This window comes from Syzygium oleosum, unplaced genomic scaffold (genome assembly GCF_021117445.2).
Source record: "Syzygium oleosum isolate NSW1041296 unplaced genomic scaffold, Sole_v2.1 Sole_v2.50, whole genome shotgun sequence".
Taxonomy (NCBI): domain Eukaryota; kingdom Viridiplantae; phylum Streptophyta; class Magnoliopsida; order Myrtales; family Myrtaceae; genus Syzygium; species Syzygium oleosum.
Genome location: NW_026607534.1, coordinates 220648 through 243407, shown reverse-complemented (window position 1 = coordinate 243407; position 22760 = coordinate 220648). Strand labels below are relative to the sequence as shown.

Here is a 22760-nt window from a genome sequence, read left to right as displayed (position 1 = left end):
TCTTCGTGCTTTGGTTTTACATACAGCCCACCAATCAGCTTTGTCACGTTTCAAACTAGGATATGATGCATAATATACTTGAATTGCTTGTTGTGCCAACACAAATGGTTCATATTTCTTATACCTTTTCTTGTGATTTATTTCAACCAAATTAAACTTCGTATGCACCTTCATTCCTTTGACGGGGTTGAACCACATGCACTTAAATAACACAACCCGCATTAATGGTCCGGGGTACTCTATCTCGATGATTTCATCCAACAAGCCATAAAAATCATCTTTTGAACTACCACAATTGGATGACCGAACACACACACCACTATTCATTGTGGCTTTTCCCATTCCATATTCTTGAGTGTGAAAATTATACCCGTTTATGAAATATGCTGGCCAAGTTCGTATGCTTGACTGTGCACCCCATGACAGATAATATAGCAATCCTTGCTCTTCAACTTGATCATGATTACTGTGAACCTAAGATTACACACGAAAAGTCAATAATATATATTTAAATGATGTATAAAATATTAATAACTTGATTTTGGTCTATAGGCAACTTACATATGTTTTGAACCATGCTGCAAATTGTTCATCGCACAAACGGTCGAACTCATTTGGCGGTAGTCCATACATTGAATTTTGAAAAATCCTATTAACAATTTACATTTATATATTAGTAAATATTTGACACGCAATACATATATTTACAAATATACACTTACTGGAAGTATGGCTCCACTTCTGGACAGTTCAGTAAAATATAGGTATGGGTTGCCTGCCGTTCTTCGCCTGTTAAGCAACGAAACTGACATGCGCCGCTTGGTCGACCAAGATAATTGAAAATAGAGAATGATTTGCAATTGGGATCGATGGGACCTTCATCATTTCTTCCTGCTCTCCGCCTCTTGCACTACACGTGCGGCTCAAAATAGTATGATGCAAATATTGTCACTTCTTCCACAATATATGCATTACAAATTGAAGCTTCAACACATGGCTTATTCTTCACTTTTTTCTTCAAATGATATAAGAACCTTGTTGCAATAGAAAGAAGTTTATCAGAATATAATATATAATAAAGTATTTTGAAATTTATTTTGAAAATTTTTTTACCTCTCAAATGGATACATCCATCGAAATTGGACGGAACCTGCAACTTTGGCCTCATAAGGCAAGTGAACTAAGAGATGCTCCATTGAATAAAAAAACGATGGAGGAAATATCCTTTCTAAATTGCAAAGAATAATTGGAATGTCTCTCTCCAGTTTCTCCATGTGTGATGCTTTTAACACTGTTGAGCAAATATCATGAAGGAAATTACTTAACTCTGTAATGGCGCCCCATACAAAATTTGGTAGAAGTTCCTTCAAAGCTATTGGAATTAGTCTTTCCATAAATATGTGACAATCATGACTCTTTAATCCTGTCAACTTGCATTCGCTCAAATCAACATATCTCCCGATGTTCGAAGCATATCCATCAGGAAACCGCACAGATTTCAACCATTGACAAACGACTCGTCTCTGCTCCTTATCCAATGTATAAACTGCTTTTGGTTTTGGTCCCCTGCTGCTTGCATCCACATCTAATGTTAGTCGATCACAAATATTTCTCATATCTTTTCTTACATTCAAGTTATCTTTTATTTTTCCCGTGACATCGATCACAGTATTTATGACATTGTCGAAAACATTCTTTTCAATGTGCATGGCGTCAAGATTATGATGAATAAGATGGGCCTTCCAATATGGTAGATCCCAAAATATACTGCGTTTAGTCCACTTATGTACACTTCCGTACGCAATAGTTGTGCCATGAGGGTTTTCAACAACAGTTGGAAAGTCATGCACTTGCTCCCATATTTGATCACCGATCAACCTCAATGGTGGAGGAGTTCTTTCAATCATATTCTTAATGAACTCTTTTTTATTCCTTCTGAATGTATGATTCATCGGCAAAAATTGTCTGTAACAGTCAAAATAGCAGGGCTTCTTACCATGTCTTAATCTGAATGACTTCGATCTCTGCAAACATATCGGGCATCCTAAGATCCCAGTTATACTCCATCCAGATAACATTCCATATGCTGGAAAGTCATTTATCGTCCAAAGAAGAGCAGCCTTCATTACAAATGTTTGATTAGTAGAAACATCATACGTAACGAACCTTCATTCCATAGCCGTTGTAACTCTTCAATCAATGGTTGCATATAAACATCTATCAACTTTTTCGGATTTTGCGGGCCGGTCACGATCAATGTCAAAAACATATAAGGTGTCTTCATGCACATACCGGGTGGAAGATTGTACGGAGTTAAGATAACTGGCCAACATGAATAACTTTTCCCTGATTTTCCAAATGGGGCAAATCCATCAGCACAGAGACCTAACCTGATGTTTCGAGGCTCTATCGCAAACTCAGGGTATGTTCTATCAAAATGTTTCCATGCCTCTGCATCTGAAGGATGACACATTAGACCCTCTTCTGTTTCATGATTTGCATGCCAAGTCATGTGTTCAGCAGTGGCTTGAGACGCATAAAGCCTTTGCAATCTGGGGATTAAGGGTAGATAAAACATTTGCTTGCATGGTCTACGCTTCTGATTACGACCATGCCTCCTGTTTATCTTGTACCTAGGTTGGCTACAGAATTTGCAAGATTCTGCATTTTCATCATCTCTCCAATATAACATACAACCCCTACTACATATATCAATCCTTTCAACTGGAAGACCTAAGTTATCCACTAACTTCTTCATATCGTAAAAATCACTTGGCATGATGTTATCACGAGGCATTGTTTCTCGCATTACTTCAACAAAAGAGTTAAAGCAATTCTCAGACACATTATGCTCTGCCTTGATATTTAACAATCTTGCTGTCACTGATAACTGAGTATGGTTGTCACAACCTGCCCATAAAGGTTCATCTGCTGCTTTCAACACTTCCCAGAACTGATTAGATGGAAACGTTTCATTACACACATTCTCATCAAAACCTGTTACTCCTATCTCTTCCAATTGTTCAAGTGTAGGAGTAAAACTAGTACTTGTACTTGCATGGTTCGGATCTGAAACAACATTCTGACCAGCTGCATCAATCACCATCCTCTGGTATGGGTTCAATTGATCATAATAGCTACATTCTTTCCTAACTAAAAATTGGCCACTTATTCGCAAACCTTCATCAAATATAAATGGTTCACCATGACAAGTCCAATTATAGTAGTTCGGAGTAAACCCAAATCTACAAAGATGTTCTCTAACTGTATCACACACATGAAATTTACCATTACTGCACTTCCTACACGGACACCTTTACTTATTTCCATCCATTAACTCATATTTACTATTAGCAAAGTCCAAAAATAGTTCCAACCCAGTACGAAACTCATCGGTCAATCCTAGACGTCCAGGTAAGTTCTTATTATACATCCAAGCCCTGTCTCTTTGCATTGTGTCTATATAAAAATAACAAAATCTCGTAAAATATTAAAACCAAAAAATTTTCTTAATTAAAACCATAAAATTCTAAAAATTAAATTTTTTTTTGGCCAAAACAATGACTTTGAAATTGAAAAAAATAAAACAATTACCATGTCAAGAAGACTTACCCAAGTATTTGACTGAAATCTTTGTAGTAGAAAGTGCTCAATTTGATGAGAATTGCAACGTTCACTTCATCTGCGAGACTTTCAAACGGATAAGTACCTACAAAAAAAAATTGACTTCAGATTTTATTTTTTTATAATAATTTTTTTTGCCGAATTTTTTTTTTAAATAATATTTTTTTCGAATTTTTTTTTCCCGAATTTTTTTTTCCTAAATATTTTTCTCCGGTCGCCGGTCCGGCGACCGGCGACCTGCTGAGGCCGGCGAGTTGGACCTCGCCGGCCATGGACGAGGTCACTTCGCCGGCCAAATCTGGGCGGCGAGGTCGAGCTTGGGCCTCGCCATGGCCGCCGTTGAACCTCGCGGCGGCCATGTTGGACCTCTGCGGCGAGGTCGAGCAGCGGCCATGGCGAGGCCGAGCGGCCTCGCCCAGATCTGGACGAGGTCCAGCAGCCCCGCCCATGGCCGGCGAGGTCTCACCGGTCGCCGGTTGCCGGACTGGTGACCGGCGACGAAGTTAGAAAAAAAAAAGAGAAGAAAAAAACTCAATAAAATAACAAAAATTCGTCAATAGTTTTGCAACGAACCGTCTTCGTCGCAAATTAGTCACGCCACTTACCGGTAGAAAAGGTTTACCGAGACAGATTTTTGCGCATGCGGAGAGATTTATCGAGAGAAATGAAAGAGGGAGAGGAAGGGAGAACAGCGAAGAGGGATAAGAGGAATTAGCAGGGAGAGAGAGAAATTGGGTCTACAAGTAGCACGGACAATTAGCGACGAAAAAAAATCCGTTGCTAACTCCCTCGCAAATTAGCTACGAATTTTTTTTCGTCTCAAATTCCGTTGCAAATTAGCGACGGATTTTTTTCGTGGCAAATCCCTTCGCAAATTAGCGACGAAATTTTTTTTCGTTGCAAATTAACAACGGAAAAAAATTCGTCGTTAATTCCGTCGCAAATTCGCCATGAATTTTTTTTCGTGGCAAATTCCGTCGCAAATTAGCGACAACATTTTTTTTTTGTCGCAAATTAGAAACGGAAAAAAATTCGTCGCTAATTTCGTCGCAAATTTGCCACGAATTTATTTTCATGGCAAATTCCGTCGCAAATTAGCCATGGGTTTTTTTTCGTCGCAAAATTCGTCGGAAATTTGTGACGAATTCTTTTTTCGTCGCTAATTTGCGACGAATTCTTTTTTCGTCGCTAATTTGCGACGAATAATTTTTCGTGCCTAATTTGCTACGGAAAAAAAATTCGTCGCAAATTCCGTCGCAAATTAGCCACGAAAAATAATTCGTCGCAAATTTCCGTGGCTAAATCCTTGTTTTTTTTGTAGTGCAAGATTTTGCCAACAGCTCGCACAACTCTTCCTTGTCGACTGACTGCGGGAGGCTCGAACTCTCTAGATCTGGCGAGGTCGAGCCTCCCCGCCTCGCCCAGCCACTGACAAATGTGTAATAAGTTTATAACTTTTTGGATAATTTCTCCTCCGAACAGATCCGGATAAAAACTCAAATAATTTATTCAGGCATTAAGGTAGGATATGATGCATAAATTAAATATGCAAAGGAAAAGTCGGAGAACGGCTTTGTCTATTCTTCTTAGTGCCCTACAGCAGGAGTTGTGCTGCCTTGTTCGGTGCACCTCTTAAATTTAGTCGTGTGATCTCTCTGTCTCTCTCTATGTTAAGGCTGTCGAAACTTAGACCGAAGCTACTGTAGTAGTCGTTGTCGACTATGTTGACCACAACAGGGCCATGTTAGTTAGGGTTTCTTATATTCATTTGACCATTTTGAGTTATCAATAAATTTCCTCGCTCTTGGATTCACGTAAATTCAACATTCCATCCCGCCCCTGTCGGTGCATTTTGTGGTCGAGCGTGAACCATGGAGCAATCTCGATCACTCTCCAATTGTTTTTGGTTCGGATAAGAGTTTTCGTTAACAATAGTAAATTAGTATTGATGCAAATAGATTTTCTATTGTATAATCTCGGACCAATATCCTAGAAAACTTTCTCCCTTTGGTATATTTTTCCACAATCCCCAGCATGTACATATTATGGTTAAATAATATTACCTTAATGGACAAAAATTCGGGTACTTATAGTGTTATTACCCCAATGGCAGAGCATAAACAGAATTTACTGGGATGAATTTCCAAGTAAATACACTAATCTAATAATTGAACTACAACTCGCACCACCGCAAGGTTTCAATAAGTTTAACCATTGCCGACAAGCTCTATCTTTGCTTTCCCAAGGGTTGTTGTAATTTTTTATTATACAGAGACATGAGGGCAAAGATGTGCGACCTAAAGAAGCATTTGCTATTGGATAATCAAATCATTTAATTTATTGTAAGCCACCCTATAAGGTTCGATCAGAAAATCATGGGGATAAGTACACTAGGAGTATCATAACTTTCGTACAGCGCTCACTTAAGTGTCATAACGTATTTTTTTTTGCTCGCTTAAGTGCCACAAATTTGAAAAATCGATCGCTTGAGTGCCATCGGCGATTTGCCAACTTGAAAGAATTGACAAAAAGCGGAGTCAACAATATTGGATGCAACCGTAAAAAGAGCAACCGTCAACGTAGTGAAATCGAAGAAACCATCGACATAGTGGAGTCAACGTAACCATTGATAACCGTTCGGTAACCATTCATAACCTCTATTTGTAACTTCTTTTTGTAACCTTTATTTGTAACTTCTTGTAGCCGTTAGAAAGTTATTTATTTTTTAGTAACCGTGTGTAACCTCCATTGATAATTGTTGATTGTAGGCTTTAAATAGCCACATTGTACTCTTCAGATAAGACCCCCGATAGATCAACCAAAATGTTATCTTTTAATTATCTTTACTTTCCTTTACTGCACTTGTCACGCCCCGAACCCTACGGACATACAACATCCCGCTATGGTCGTTAAGATGCGACGACCCAGGACTCGTCGCCGACCCTTTTCTTTTTATCTTTGAATTACACAAGTGGAAACGATAACCAACACGACAAACCCCAGACAATAATCAAATCTGGGATAGCAGAGGAAAACTAGTCATAACAAAAGCCATTTTTTTTTATCGATTAACCCTGGGAACATACTTACAAGCCCACTTCGGGCGTTTACACAAAAAGCCAGCAAAAGATAAAGGCTAGGGTTAATCTACTCCATACAAAAGATCAGCTTCCAGGCCTAACCCTCAAGGACCAACCAAAAACTACAGTACTCCAAACTGCATAGGGAGCAACGACATGCTAAGGTCCTGAAAAGGTTTAACAACAACAAATGAGATAAAATCTCAATAAGTTAACGGCCTAAGCCCCGCTTAGGAGGCCTACTCGCCTCGGGGGTCCCTAACCAGGCAATATAGCATCAACAACAACATCATTAAACAACCACATGCATCCTTACCTCGCCTTGATACACTCGTTGATGAAATGAACATGTCACATACTCGAAGCATTTAAATAGATTTCCCATGCATTATTGCATCACAGGCGCGCGTGTCTCGATTATAAGACAGAATCCACTTGGGCACGTCCCATACCATGCCTAGCAGTTTCTATCACATAATCAGGCACTATGCATCACACGTATTCCAATTATTACGCCCCCTCGGGGCCACCACACATCAAGCGATCTGCAGCAAGATGGCAGTCTTCCGGCATAACCGGGCTCCGTCTCGCCCCGTCGGGCACGGCTACGTCAAACGATCTACAGTAAGACGGCATTCCAATACAGCAACATCAAACGATCTACAGTAAGATGGTATCCCGTAAGGAGGATCGAATCCGCCATCGGGCCGCGATTCGGCATCCGGAGTATCGGCTATCCAGATAATCTCCAGGCATCCGATAAAATCAAGCGCGATCTCAGTAGCGAGACCTCGATAAATCGGGCATCGTCAAGCGATCTACGGCAAGACGGCTCCGACGTGTGACCACACGAGCACGCAAGCATTCCGGCCAATTATTATCTCTTCAATTAGCCCATGCGTCCATGAATAGTGCTCACACAATGCCGCATAACAAACCAAGTGGTCACACATGCAAACGGTCAATCAATTTGTAAATCTCATTTCAAACATGCTTTCTTTCTCAAGACATCAAATTCATTTTGTAGACATAGCGATGACAAATATTCATTTTCGAAAAATCGAAATCTTTTCTTGAAAATAGTTATTATAATCATTTAGCTATACTAATTAATTAACACAATAATTCTTAGCATAAGCATCATAATTCAAGCATAAAAATCGCAATTTGCTATTAAAAATCATTCAAATATGCATATTTAATTTTCGGAAATAAATTATTTTTAATAGTATTTTTAATAGTATTTTTTTAATAATAAAATATTAATATTTAATTCCGAAAATTAATATATTTAATAAAATAATCAATAATAATAAAATAATTGATAACTTATCAACAAATACGCAATAGCTTATCGCAAACCCAGCAATAGCCTATGACACAAATAATCATAGCTTATCGAACTTTCTGATAACCTATCGCATAATCCCACTTAACTAGCCATAAACTTAAACTAAACTGCCCTAAGCAAGTTTAACACCCTAAACGAGGGATTAGGGGTTAACTTACTCGTTTAACGATGGCGTTAACATGAGAACGACGGCGACGACGCGAGCTCGCTCATGGCGGCTCCGGTTTTGCGTTACGAGTGATGAACGGCGGCGATCCAGGAGCGGTGAAGGAGCGGTTGCTGTGGTGGCTGGTCGGGGCTGCTTGGGGGCTGATCTAGTCGTGAACGGCAGCTGGCGACGGCGGCTAGGTGGCCTGGACAGCAGCGGACCAGCAGCTGCAGCGACGAGGACGAACGGCGAGCAAGAACGGCGGTGGATGGCGCGACGGAGGAGCAGCTGTAGGTGGCTGTTCGAGTCGACTCGGGGGCTGGTCTAAGGACGTAATGGCAGCTGGTGGTGGTGGTTTGGGGTGCCGGACAGTGGCGGCAAGCGGCGGAGGCGGACGGAGGGTGAGACCGGCGAGAGGTGCACTCGCCTTGGCTGGAAAGCAGGCCGGCGACGGGAGGTTCTGGGGGACCGGGGGCGGTGCTACACGGTCTGAGATGGAGTTGGGGTGGCAGTGGCTCGACGGCGGAGAGGAGCAGCGAACGGCGATGGCTGGTCCGATGAGGACAGGCCGGCGGTGAGCAGCAAAAATGGAGGAGCCGAGCGGAAAGGAGAAAGAACGAAGAAGAAGAAAGAAAAGAAGAAGAAGAAGAAGAAGTGGGGGAAATGATGGGGAGTTGGTGGGGCTGGTCAACAGGCGTGGAGTGTCAGCGGGGGAAGGGGGAAGAGAGAGAGAGGAGAGAAAGTGGGTCTAATTATTACCCCACAAAAATATCTCCCATTTTCTATTTTCTTTTGCAATTTCTCTAATTTTTGTCCCCCAAAATTACAATCTTGACTTCGATCCGTGTACCAATTTACGGGCCGATTAAACTTTATCGGGTCTTGATGGCCAGCCTTTCTCAGCCGCGAGGCCCAACAGGCGTTGCTCGGTTCACTTTCGTTTTTCGCATCGAATTTCCGATTCTTCGATTCTTTTCCAAAATTGGAATTTTCAATGGCCAATTCGTAAAAATTATGAGGCGATGTTCTATGGTTCGAGTGTGAAATCCTTGACCATTCGACACTCAAAATCGGATCATACTTCGTGGCCGATCGATCAATCGCAGCTATAGTACATCTCAAACTAACGGGCGGCTGTTGGAAGTAAATACCTCGATAGCCTTTCCGCTTTGGGTAGTATTCTTTGGGTGATCAGGCCAGAGTAAGAATTACTAATAGAGCAATCGATGAAATCACCATTTCATATATCACCAAAATGTGTCGAATTTTCGAGATATTATAGCACTTCATTTTCCCTTAGCTATAGCTTTCCGATTTGCATCGTCGATTAAATTCCGGCGCATATCTCTATCCCGGGTGTCGCGTATTCAATTAAATTCGAGCGTTACATCTTTGCATATTCTCAAGCTTTGTCGTCAATTAAATTCCATCATGATTTGTACATACAGTTCGGTTCAAAGTTCAAAGTAAAAGTTTGCAATTATTTCTTGTATGCCCAGATATTTCCTGTCCGGAATCGCCACACAACCCGTCTCCGCTCATTAAAAGTCGAAGAGCGGCTTTCAGTGAAAGATATTTCATTGCGGGAGCAATTTTGGCAAAACATCTTTTTGGCACGCCCAATGGGACCATTGTGGTTTATTTGAGGAGATACAATGGTGAGAACAACGAAAAAACTTGATCCTGATAATGCTGGTGGTAACAACTTGTCACCACAACTTGGAAATGACAGAGTGGGATGTTTTGAGTCATCGACTGCATAACCGATGGCAGAACAAGAGGAAGGTGGAGATGTCGACATCTTGAGACAACTCGCCGATGAGTAGAGAATGCAGTCAGAGCAAAGTCCTGTGATGTTGGTTACTATGAGGAGGATTCTCGACGAACACTAGAAAGAAATGACCAACTGCACTAGGTTAAACTCCCCATTTCCTGGGGAAACCAGATTAAGCCAACGAGCCACCTTTATCAGGTCGTCTGATGGGGCAAATCTTATCCCCATTTCCTGGGAAAATCAGATTAAACTCTGGCACTAGGTTAAACTCCGACTGGACAGCGACAGTCCAGAAATCTGTTAAGAGAAGTACCCTATGTCGTTTACTTATTATCTTCCTATACTTTTCTTTATGAATTTTTTAGTATGAGGGTTGTAAAACTGATAAAATGAAAATATAAAATATCAGCAGCTATGCACCATTGTGTAGATTAGTATCCAGAAAAAAACAATGAAACCTCTGACCTTCTTTTTTATTGCTGCGACTTCTGAACATTTAACTATCAAAACACCGGCCAAAATTCAAATGCAGCCGTTATGCACCTGATCAGGAGAAACAACTAAATTCAATATCATTTGTGTTGAAACATTATAAGTAATTTGTGAATTGAATGGAATATGACATGATTCATATTCAAAGATCCTGCTGGTATAAACAAATTGAAAGAAAAATGCAGAAAGAAAACGTTTCTGAGGATCCTCTGAAAATGCAATAAAAGTTTTGGGCCATTTGGACTACTTCTCTTTCGAAAGCAAATCAATCAAATATTCAATTGGCAACGTCGATGAGATGAACTTATACATACCAGTTATAGGCTCGGGCTCTGGATACTGTGAGACATCATATCCAAGATGACGAGCGTCCATATCAGGAGGTGACCGGCTCCTATCTCTACAATGAGATTCTCAGGAAGTGCTTCTCTCCTCTCCATGACCACCCGTTGCACGTCGGTGGTCTTGTTGATAGTCGTGGTGGCAATAACGCCGATCTCTATTCTAGTTTCTTGCTCCCCTCTTCCGATACCGATTGCGTTCTCTACATCGGTTTCCACGTCTGTCCATGATGGGGTCAAGAACGGTTATGCGATTTGAGGTCGGAATGCTTTTATGACCTGAGAGACACGACTGTATGTCAGGAACGAAAAGAGAGGGAGATGAAGAAAGGCGAGCGATGTGCGACAAGATAGGTTAACCCAGTGCAAAAGAGAGAGGTTTCGGATTCTTGGAATTTTAGCGGCGGTGCGAGCGAGAGAGGTTGAGCGGCTTTAAGGAAAAGGGCCGGGACAATTACGGAAGAATGGACGAGTACTTTGGCGTGCTTTCATTACTGGAAAAATAAAACTAAAGACAAACAAATTGGTGTCTGTCGCTAAGAAAATCAGTTAATTAAATCTTGACGATCTTGACGTGTTTGCATCTGTTATTTTTTTCCTTTTTGTTGCCGAAGGCGCGGTTTGTGTCGTAGCCAAAATAAGATATCCTGAAAAATAGAAATGAAAGCAAACTCCAAACTCGGAAATGTTGTTATTACATTGTCTATTAGTAAATTGTCCAACTCTGGTGGGTTGACATGCATGAACCAGTAGTATATACAGCAAATCTAACATGGCAAGTACATTTAATTGGAGATATCTACCCTGAGGCCCCAAAGATTGGAAAGAAAGATCCAGGAACAAAACCAATAGAGAGAGAGAGAGAGATGGGATGAATCTACCAAACAGAGAGAAACTGGGGATGTCTGATAAAAGACATACTAAGTCATGCCTTGTTTTGTTGACAGGAACAGGGAAATAGGAAATGAAATAGAAAAGAATCTGAACAAATGATGAGAAATGGAATGTAAGATCTGGGATATGATTGCGAGTTACTATAAATCTAAGTCAATGGATGAACTTACCGAATATAGAATTACCATATCGAATTGTCTATTGTATAGAAAGATACATGGAGGAAGCGTTGGTTATTGGTTTATTCATGGAGTTGACACGATTGTTAGATTTGATTCATTCGTTCTTATCCATTGCGCTGATTTTCATGACTTTTTTTAGAGAAGTAATTCCCAAAAAAGATCTCTCCTAAATCTATTTCCCAAACTAGAATTCTTATTATCAAATGATCCTTAAAATAACCTAGTCTCTTCACCATTTTTCATCCTCATCATTTTTACCTCTCTCGCAAAGTTATTAAACTTTCTAACATTTTGCAAAGTCTTGCATTTTATAACTATTCTCTAACATATAATCAAAATCGAGGAGTACATTGCACCCAATCAATATCAATTGTTAATTTATCGATTGGTTACTCCACAATTGTGATCTCTCGTTGAGCTTAAACAAAATATACTACTAAAAGATATTATGAAATGCATTTTAAAGTTATATTGCCTATTCAGAATTTTTTTTGAGAAGTATGATAACACAAATCAATTTAATTTATCCTTACCAAAAAAAAATCAATTTAATTTACAATTGAATCAAGTTAACATATTTTTATTAACCAATTAAATTTTATAACACGCGTAAATTTATAATTGGATGACAACAAAAATATATGACATTTAAATTTACAAATGGAAAGAAACCAAATATAATGGAAGTTAATATATATAAATCCATGACATCGCAAGTTAGAGTAGAATTTAAAAATTAAATAACTAATAATCTATCTTATCAATTAAAGAAAACTTTTATAATTTTAAGTATGACGTTATTTTCATTCAACACAAAAGTTGATGATGAAAATTTATCAGGAAAGAAAGTGTTCATCAACAAAGACAATAGTAATGAAGGTTTATCAACAAAAACAACGGTAAGCCTCTATTTCTTTATATGTAATGAACATCACATATAACATTTCCTTCATGATATTAATGACCGGTAATAACATTTACGTATTGTATCTCAGGTCGTAATTAACTAAGTCCTCTTGCTTACTTTGCAAAGAACTCATTCTAGCTTGGGCATATGAGGAGGCATGAATGAGCACAACTTCAACTCCTTACATGGATCATTTCGAGATTTTCAGCCTTGCTAGGAGTTTGTTTTGCAAGCTATCAATATGAGTAAGTACATTATTACTAAACCCTAAGGGCCCCCATAAGCATAGACATGAGTTAACTACAATAGATACCGAGTGTGTGTGGGATTGGGAGACTGCCACGCTGTTCGTAAAATTCTAAATGTGTTAATGAACAAGTAATATAATGATAATAAAAGTATCATTCCACAGAGATTGATGATTAATAAACCAATTAAATATTAAAAATTGACTAATTTTAAAATTTATCTAACAGATCAAAATAGAATTGAGAATAAATGAAAATTGACAATCTTAGAAACAAAATTTCGGAACTAAAGGCAAATAATCAATCAAATAAAATATGTTATATCATCTGATTTCTCCACAACCACTAGATATGAATTTCATATCATTATGCATACAAAAACAATATCAAACATATGATAGCGAAATTTTCTAATCTATTTACTATCATATCTGTAGGTATAACAAACCTACTCATTTTACCAATCCACTATATCTCTATGTGAATTTAAATGAACATAAGCGCATTAAAATCTGTGAATATTCCCGATTTACAATGAATCTTGTAGACCACCTTATCACCAAAAGCTATACAAATAACATGGTATACATCTATCCACATTTATTTTATGGTTATATATTATAAAGAGTAATTGCATATTATCACTTCTCAGTCTCAAATATTCACATCAAATCATTCAAATGGTGGCCAATCACTTAAATGCATTAAGCATAATAATATATAACTCACATAAATGAAATCACTTGCAAAACATAAAAAGAATAAATTCATATCATCATGGTCGGGCTACATCGTAGCCTAACAAAAAAATTAGAACATAATTAGAGCAAAAACAAAAATATAAATTAAACCAAACATCTTGAATCAAAAAACAAGAATTCTATCACCACTTTTTGTCTTCTTTTCAAAATATTTGAAAAATTCCCAAAACGGTGAAAACAAAGACGATAAAAAAAAAACCTAGTTGTCCCCCCAAGCTCTCAATTTTATCCTATAAATAGAATAACATCTAAGACTCCTATCACAAGGCAATTGCTTCTTTTTTGCATAAAACTAGGGAATAAATCACAGGATTCCCGATTTGGTATCCACTTTCTAAATTTTCTCTAGGTAGCATATTCATTTCCTTCTTTTTGCCATTTTTTCCTTATTTTCTCCATATCTTATTATTCTGCATAAACAAGAAAAATTTGAGTAAATAGATGGAAATCCAAAAATTTTCTCACAAATATTGCATTATTTGTTGCATTATTTGTTGCCTAAAGTAGGTAAAATAACTTTATTTTTATAGAGTTATCACACGCCTAATGCACGGCCGATGCACGCCCGATGCACGCCCCATGCACGGCCAATGCACGCCCCGTGCACGCCTATGAAACCTGATAAACATGTATTTTTTTATTAAATAATAGCATACATACCCCATGGACTCTGGCCTCTTGTTTTCAACCCAAATTGTGTAGTCCGATAAGATTACATCCATGTAAAATACACCATGAGAAAAAAGATCTCGAGAATCAAAGGAAACACTATTTATGCTCGATTTACTGTAGACCATTAATCATCTTGGTCACACCGTAGGTAATGCCCATAGCCAACCAACCTCCGAGCAGTGCCCCAGAAGCAGACTTCACCACCGGCACTTTCCTCACTTTGCGCTCAAAGCGCCAAACCCAAGCAATGCTATGCTTACCGCCACTATCAGTGTCCGCAGCCTCAACTTGTAATCATCAATGAACGCAGCTGCTAGGAGCGGTACCAACAGCCCCATCTACGCAGAGGTCGGTGCGGATGCCCCCGCCATCCGCCATGGGCTTAGTAGCTTCTCCTTGCTCGCATCCCTCTCTCTCGGCTCCTATGGTTCTGTTCATGTCCTCTCTTTGAATCCGGGCCACCTCGATATCGTCTTGGGAGTAAACCGATACGAGCTCCCCGAAGACCATGGTGCAGGCCCAACAATCAACCCCTAGCGCTCTAGATATTGCCATAATCCTGCTGTCCTTGTTGATGGTGCTGACGCCCATCCTGAGCGACACCATTGCGATCACGCCATCATTCGCACCCATCATGGTAGTGCGGAGCCACTAAGCTCACTTCGAGAAGTAGACGACCTCCGCCTTGGAGGGAGGAGGATGAGGAGGAGGCAATGGTTGTGTTGATGTTTCAATTTCGAGGTGGACTTGGAGGGGAGGAGGAGGAGGCAGTGGTTGAGTTGATGGTTTGACCTCTTGCTCCAGAGGGACTGAGGCAATGGTTGAGTTGATGGTTCGACCTCTTGCTCGAGGGACTAAGGCAATAATTGAGTTGATGGTTCAACTACAATAGATACTAAGTGTGTGCAAATGGAACCCACGCCTAATGCACGGCCAATGCACAGCCGATGCACGGCCAATGCACGCCCCGTGCTCTCCATTGCAAAAAAAAAAAAAAAAATAGTACATGTTGTCCTGCCATTTCGGGAGGAAGCCTAATGAGATTTCATCAACATTACAACAACATTCAGCACACTTATGAAGACACCTATTAGAAGATCTTACAAATTGTGAAATGTGAACACATGAGATTTCATTATCCCAAATTTCCTATAAGAAGCAAGATAATTCTCATTTACGTGGAAAGCTTGTCCCTCGACTAACTTGTTCACTTATTTGAGCTACTGAAATTGGGTTGCATTCCATTAAAAAGAAATGAAAAGAGTGCTGAGATTCAAGTGTAGACTTTGTGTTTCACAAGTTAAGGTGTTCACCTTCTACTCAAAGAAATAAACCAACTCAAGTGTGAACACATGAGATTCCACCAACAATACAAAACCATGTTATACAAAATTACGTTCTTGGTTGTTATTTTATAACGCACATTTTTCTCTCTATATAGCTTCTCTCAGGGTGTGTGCCCTCCTCACGCCCTTGTATCTTCCTCTCTAATATCCCATTCATTTCTTGAGCTTCCTCATATTAACCTTCTCTCTCCATCTATCCATGGCAACACCACCATCAACTCAACCACAAGACCTCCTACAATTGCCGCCTCCTCCTCCTCCTCTCAAAGTTGACCTCAAGGTCAAACCAAGAAATCCCTCGAACAAGACGTTAAGGTCGTTTACTTCTCGAAGCGAGCTCAGTGGCTCCGTGCCGCCATGCTAGGTGCAAAGGATGGCTTGCTCTTGACAGTCTCGCTCATGATGGGCGTCGATCCTGTCCGCAAGGACGTCAAGACCATGGCGATATTCGAGGTGGCAGGGCTCATCCCGGGGCCTACAACCATTGGGGAGCTCGTATCTGTGTACTCGCAGTACAACATTGAGGAGGTGACCGAGATGAAGAGAGAGAGTAGGAACTAAACCCTAGAAGTCAACGAGATGGATGTGATGAAGGAGAAACTGCCAAGCTCACGGTAGGCGCTGGGTGCATCGAGATTGGCCTTTACGATGGGGGCACTGATGCCACTCCTAGCGGCTATGTTCATATAAAGGAGTACAAGGTGAAACTAGCGGTGGTGATAGAGGCGGTAAGCGTGGCATTGGTCGAGTTTAGTGAGCTGGGTGCGATGCTGGAGAACACGCTAGTGGTGAAGTGGACTTCTAGGGTGCTACTTGGAGGGTGGTTGGCCATGGTCATCACCTTTGGTTTGACCAAGCTAATTGGCTCTACTGGTCCATAATAACTTGAGCACCATATATAGTGTTTCCTTGATGGTATTAATGACAAGTAATATTTACATATTTGTAACTTAAGTCATAATTAATTAATAACTCTTGCTTGCTCTGCTAGCTAGGGCACATGATGAGCATAACTTTTCTTTTCTTTTCTTTTCTTTTCTATGAGTTGTAAGAGCTTAAGCTTGTTAGGATATGCCTATCCTTTATCATGCATTGTTGTAGATCTGTTTGCGTAAAATGGCGATCGATGATGAATTGATAATTCCATACCCTTAAATTTTGCTCCTATTCTCTTCCTCGCTGCCCCTCCCCTAATTTCTCTGTCATCTTTTAGTATTTCCTTTGATTCTCGAGATCTCTTTTATGGTGTATTTTGCATGGATTGTAAGAAAATACAATTGAGTTGAAAACAAGAGGCCAAAGTCGATCGTGTATGCTGTTATTTAATGGTAAAAAGGCATTAAAAACCCCAAACTATATCTACTATGACACATTTACTCTGAACTATTTTTTGGAACATCAAAAACTCCAAACTATGCCCACTATGACGCATTCACCCTAAACTTTTTCTTGTGATATAAAAAATATCGAACTTGTACCTATATGATAAATTTACTTTCCGTTAAGGTTCTGTCAAATAATTTTTCAGACAAAACCTCGTTTAACATTCCAATTTTATCAGATGTCTCTGAACTGATCATATCACTAGTAAAGGTTTAGCCAACAACTTTATGGAGTAGACTTTTTAAAGGACTTTATTTCCCCCAACGAAATTTCTGGAATGCTGAGAAGGAAGCTAGACCGTCTTGGGGGTGGCAAAGCATACTTATGGGAAGAGATAATATTTCCCCTCATATAATGTGGTGGAATGGTGACAATATTAAAATCAGGGAGGACAAATGGCTAAAAAGAGGAATTTTGGGGGGTCCTGCCACTAGAAATGAACCAAAAACAGTTGCTGAACTGATCATCAGGGAAGAGAACTGCTGGAATGAACCATCGCTAAGAAGCCTCTTTGAGGATCAAACGGTTTCAGAAATCCTCACAATCCCAATAAGGTCTCAGTTAGTACAAGATAAGCTAGTCTGGACAGGAGCAAAATCTGGTACCCACTCAGTTAAAAGTGGGTATCACGGAATTAGAGAGAGAGAAGATAAACTAATTCTAAATCAAGCATCCTCCTCATTTCAGCCCTCTCGCGCTCTATGGAGTAAACTATGGGGAATGCAAACTACTCCTAAAGTGCGAATTTTTCTCTGGAATGTAAGCCAAAATGCATTAGCCACAAAGGAGAACCTCTACAAAAGGAGAATCATACCTGACCCTACCTGTTCGATCTGCAAAAGAGAAGTGGAAACCACGGAACACTTGTTCCTTCTCTGCCCATGGACACAAGAGGTTTGGTCCAACCCTGCAGTACAAATCCATATCACTAGTAAAGGTTTAGCCAGAATTGATGCGTGGCTCTTCCAACATAGAAATGGAACAACAAACTCCCCTGGAATTGAAGTAATTGCATCTATTTTCTGGGCCATTTGGAAGACACGAAATTGCTATGTCTTTCGACATAAGGATCCTGACCCAGGCGAAACACTAGCCTCTGCTTTTCTCATGTTGAATACTGTGAAGAATTGGAGCCAGAAAAAAGAAAATCTCAAGGAATGATACCAGCCCAGTGAGCGAACCCCCAAATTCCTCTCAGTTTTGGATCCCACCGAAACAAGGAACCCTGAAGATTAATTTTGATGGATCGTTCTTGCCCGGAGAGATGGAAGGATCCATAGCGGCTGTCTGTCGTGACTCGTCGGGACTCCTCATCGATGGTTTTGGAAGGACGGTTCGAGCTTCTTCGGCCGCGCAGACGGAAACCCTGGCTCTGCTCCTCTCTCTTCAATATTTCCAGTCCCGAAAGAATGAAGCAATTGTGTTTGAAGGAGATAACTTTCATCTGATAAGACCAGTGCAGTTAAAGAGCTCGTATCAGTTCACTTGGGAAGTTCGAGCTCTTATCACCGAGCGTATCGAGCTGTCGTCCCAATTTTCAAAAATCCGGATAGCCCATTGTTTCAGAGAAGCTAAGGTAGACATGGCCATGGGCCGGTTTCGGCCCGGGTCAAACCCGGGACCAGCCCGTTGACCGGGTCCGCAGTTCGGAACCGGCCCGTGGCCTACGAGCCCGGTTCCGGTTCCAACAATTTTGGAACCGGCCCGATACAGCCGGTTCCCAAAAAAAAAAAACTGCAGATAAGTGGAGAAACTCTTTTTTTTTCTCAAATTTGATTACAATGTACATTTTGATTATATTTTATATTGAATAATTCATTATTTCATAATTTGATAATTCACTATTTTTTATTTCATAATTTATTTTTGTAATTTTTACCGCCGGTTTCGAACCGGGACTGGCACGGAACCGGCCCGAATCGGTCGGTTCGGTTCATACATGGCCACAAACCTGTAACTCGCTGTTCCGAACCGTGGCCATGTCTAAGCTAAGGGCGCAAATAATAACCATTCTATTTCTTTCAAAAACTAGTTTTATATTCCCGGAAACAGGTTTGGAACAGAAACCTGTTTGCTAACGTAATTCCATTTTTCTATTTATGGAACAATTTTTTGTTCCAAAACTAGTTTTGGACCAAAAATCAGAACAAAAAAAAAGTAGATTTTTTATTTCTGGACGAGAAATGAAAATCATTTCTAAAAGAATATGTTTTCTCTCTTCAAAACACATCTCTTCTTAAATTTGGCCCCGGTCGACCTAGTTAGATCAATTTGAACCGATTCAGTCCGGTTCATTCCCAACGGGAAAATAAAAAAATTGTAAAAAAATTAGAAAAATCAGAAAAAATAAAAAAATTCAGGAAATTCATAAAAAAATTTAGAAAATCCAGAAAATTTCTACAAATCTCAAAAAAAAAAATTCAGAAAATCCATAAAAATTGAAAAATTCCAGAAAAATTCATAAAAATTTCCAGAAAATAAAAAAAGTCAGATTTCGGGAAAATAAGAAATTTGGTGAATTTTTAAAAAAAAATCAAAAAATCAAAAATTTCAAAACTTCACAAAGATGGCTTAGAATACATGTGGCCACTCACTTTGAGTGAAATTTAAATTTTTTGAGGTGCCCAAATGGTATTTTTGAAAACTCCTTAGTTTAAAGATTTAAAATGGGTTTTAACCCTTAAAAAACCCTAAAAGGGGTTTAACCCCCAAAAGGGTATCTAAAAAAATGGATTTCTATTCCAGGAAATAGAAATTTATGTTATTATCAAACGGGTTCATGTTTCAGGAAATAGAAATTTTATGCTGTTATCAAACGGGTTTCTGTTTTAGAAATAGAAATTTTTTGTTGTTATCAAACAGGTTTCTTTTATCAGAAACTCGTTCTGGGAACATAAATAGAAAAATTTATTTCTGTTTTAGAAATTGTTTCTGGAACATAATGGTTGTCATTCGCACCCTAATTCAATTGCAGATTGGGCTGCTATAGAGAAAAAGCCTTGCCAAGTTACTGGTTATCTTCCCCCCCTCAGGTCCTTTTGGATCTTTTATGTAATTATGCCCACTCTATGGGATCTCCTCTTTCCAAATATTATCAATAAAGAATTATTTCGATAAAAAAAAAAACATGGTGGATGTACATGTGCCACCAACTTCAAGAACCGAAGAATTCTCAAGTATTTTGTGGCCTCCGCCAACTGAAATCAATTAATTATGACAGATTAACTTCTCTAGATGCGTATTAATCGCATTTTCATCGTTCTTTTCTTCACCATTATCAAGCAAACTGTGTCGGTCCCGCTCACCACCCCATTTCATTGAGGGTATGAATGCTAAATGGATCTAACGGCATCCCGTCAACCAAAGAAATTAGCCTGCAATTGAAAAGTTTTATCACCTGGTGCAGAAAAAATTTAAACCAACATAGAAAGTAAGTAGCGCAGCCAATCCTAACTCTTAGGAATGTTCTTCCCCACAATCTTGGCGGGTGCTATTCGCAAAAGATTTCCGGGCTTTCCAGGAACGGCGCCTTTGGCCATGACCACATTCAGATCTTTATCGATTTTAACAATCTTAAGCTTCCCAATCTATCTCTTTGATCCTCCCATCCTACCAGGCATCATCTTCTTCCCCTTATATACACGACCAGGCGTTGTTCCCGCACCAATCGAACCCAACTGCCTGTGGCTCTTGGACCCGTGTGTCAGTAGACCTCTTTTGAAGTTATGCCGCTTGATCCCACCTGTCAGGAAAAACATAAATACTCAAGATCAGCCCGTCTGAGATATTTAATAAAAAAAATGCAATGATGAAGCATTTCCGTGTTTCCTTGAGCTGAATAAGAAGGAGCACATAACTTTACCACAAGAATAAAGAAAAAGAACCATCCCCTCGATTAATCAACTCCATATTAACAAGAATTGAGAAATTAAGAAATTAAGAACCAAAGAAAGGCAACATACTAATTCTACAGCTAAAGACATCACGCACAAAAGTTATCATGATCTGAAGCCTAGAAAAAAGTCAAGACAGATGATACCATTTCAGAAGTCTATCCCATTATTTAGGTGCTCTCCCCACATGCAAAGGGTAAAAGTTCATTGATGTCAAAAGCTCGCACCCTAGCTCAAGGTATTCTATTCAGCACGAGTCTGATGTGTCATTACAGAAAGGAGGATCTATTTTCCTTTTGATAGCCGGACAAGAACACCTATGCCTAAGAGAGCCACTTAAAATTGCTGAATCTGATTGTAAGGCATACAATCATCAAGAGACCTGTGGAGTACAGATATCAACCACTGTAAACTACTTCCATTGCACCTCAACAAACTTGAATGGTACAAAAAAAACCCCAAGCTTCCACACTTCAGCAAACAGTCCGCGTGCTTTTGCACAAAAGACTAGATCCACATCGGTGAAATCCATGGAGCATCCAATTCATTTCCACATGTACAATCACATTAGCTGACAACAAAACAGGAAAAGTAACAAAAGAACATAAAAGATTTTAAAAATTAAAAAATTAGAAGATTCAAAACAAAAGTGCAAAAATTGTCAATGTCAGCGTTGGCCGTACCACGTAAGGTAGCTAATGTTTATGTTGGCAATTTCCGGCCAGAATGACTGCATTGAGAAATCATCAAAAGATTTAGGATTACTTTAGCCAAATTGAAAAGTTTAAGACTAAATTGATATATGTATAATAGGTTTATGACTTTTCGGGTAATTATCCCTATGACTGGATATAAGAAATACGAGGGAATTTTTTATCCAATCCTAATCTATTGCATCTGACTTCTTCAGTTCTTGATGACCAAACTCAACATGAGCTGTTGTCGATGCTCCAACATATTATCACTATCTCCATTGCTTACCTTATTTCTGATCAGACGTGAGAAAGAAGGAGAAAAACAAAATACAAAAAATACCTGTGTCAACCATAGGTGAGAAGCAAACGCCGTGGTCACTTTCTTTGGTTCGTATTTAGAAGATCTTCTTTAGTTCTCATTCCGAGCATTGTCGGGTTTTACTACATCGAGTTCGCCTGTGTGGTCGAGTTTAGGTAAATTTACTCATAAAATACCTTATTAACCTCATTCAAGCGTGAAATTCGCATCGTGCTTAGCCTCAAGTGGATGTAATTAGAATCCAATTGCCACATGTTTATGACATTGAAGGGAACGTAGAATTAACTAACATATGCTCACTCTTTAACAATTCATATTAGAATGTGTTTATTTCGGAAAAAAAATTTCATGATAAAGGAAATGCTTTCCAGAAAATCATTTTTCAGGAAAGTGTTTTTCCCATTTCTTGTTAGAAAATTCAATTTTCTAACTTTAAGCTTGCATATTTTCATTGACCGTAAATAGTTTTCCGTTGACTAATCCTTTTCAACAAACCAGACGCATGTAGAAGTCTAGAAAATCAATTCGCGGAAACTTATTTCACTCAAACAAACACACCCTTAGAGTATAGAGCATGTGACTTAGTACTTAATGACGCCCATCAAAGGAGATATGAGATCAAGAAAAGAGCACAGCCGCACAACATCACT

General features: G+C 39.3%; 1 protein-coding gene and 2 pseudogenes across 3 annotated transcripts; 1 reads left to right on the top strand and 2 right to left on the bottom strand.

The window, feature by feature from the left end:
- Positions 1-263: 263 nt before the first annotated feature.
- LOC130136788 (uncharacterized) lies at positions 264-3753 on the bottom strand. Of its 3 annotated transcripts, XR_008815522.1 has the most exons (4): positions 3613-3729; positions 723-910; positions 562-649; positions 264-474 (listed from the first exon to the last, which is right to left on the bottom strand). XR_008815522.1 is itself a non-coding variant. In XM_056307128.1 (2 exons), exon 2 carries the CDS (start codon positions 3104-3106, stop codon positions 2126-2128), a length of 981 nt encoding a protein of 326 aa, XP_056163103.1. In that variant the 5' UTR covers positions 3107-3459; positions 3613-3753; the 3' UTR covers positions 1995-2125. The 3 variants fall into 3 exon arrangements, 1 of the variants encoding a protein (XP_056163103.1); XR_008815523.1 differs by lacking the exon at positions 562-649 and having other exon boundaries at positions 3613-3742; XM_056307128.1 differs by lacking the exons at positions 264-474; positions 562-649; positions 723-910 and adding an exon at positions 1995-3459 and having other exon boundaries at positions 3613-3753.
- Positions 3754-14585: 10832 nt separating this feature from the next.
- LOC115669158 (vacuolar iron transporter homolog 2-like) lies at positions 14586-16013 on the bottom strand (annotated as a pseudogene).
- A 6-nt stretch (positions 16014-16019) lies between these two features.
- Positions 16020-16701, top strand: LOC130136773 (vacuolar iron transporter homolog 4-like; annotated as a pseudogene).
- Positions 16702-22760: the final 6059 nt, after the last annotated feature.

Bases quoted from the DNA above. Each gene is read 5' to 3' on its own strand.
- LOC130136788 (XM_056307128.1), bottom strand. From the start codon at position 3,106: ATGGTGATTGATGCAGCTGGTCAGAATGTTGTTTCAGATCCGAACCAT.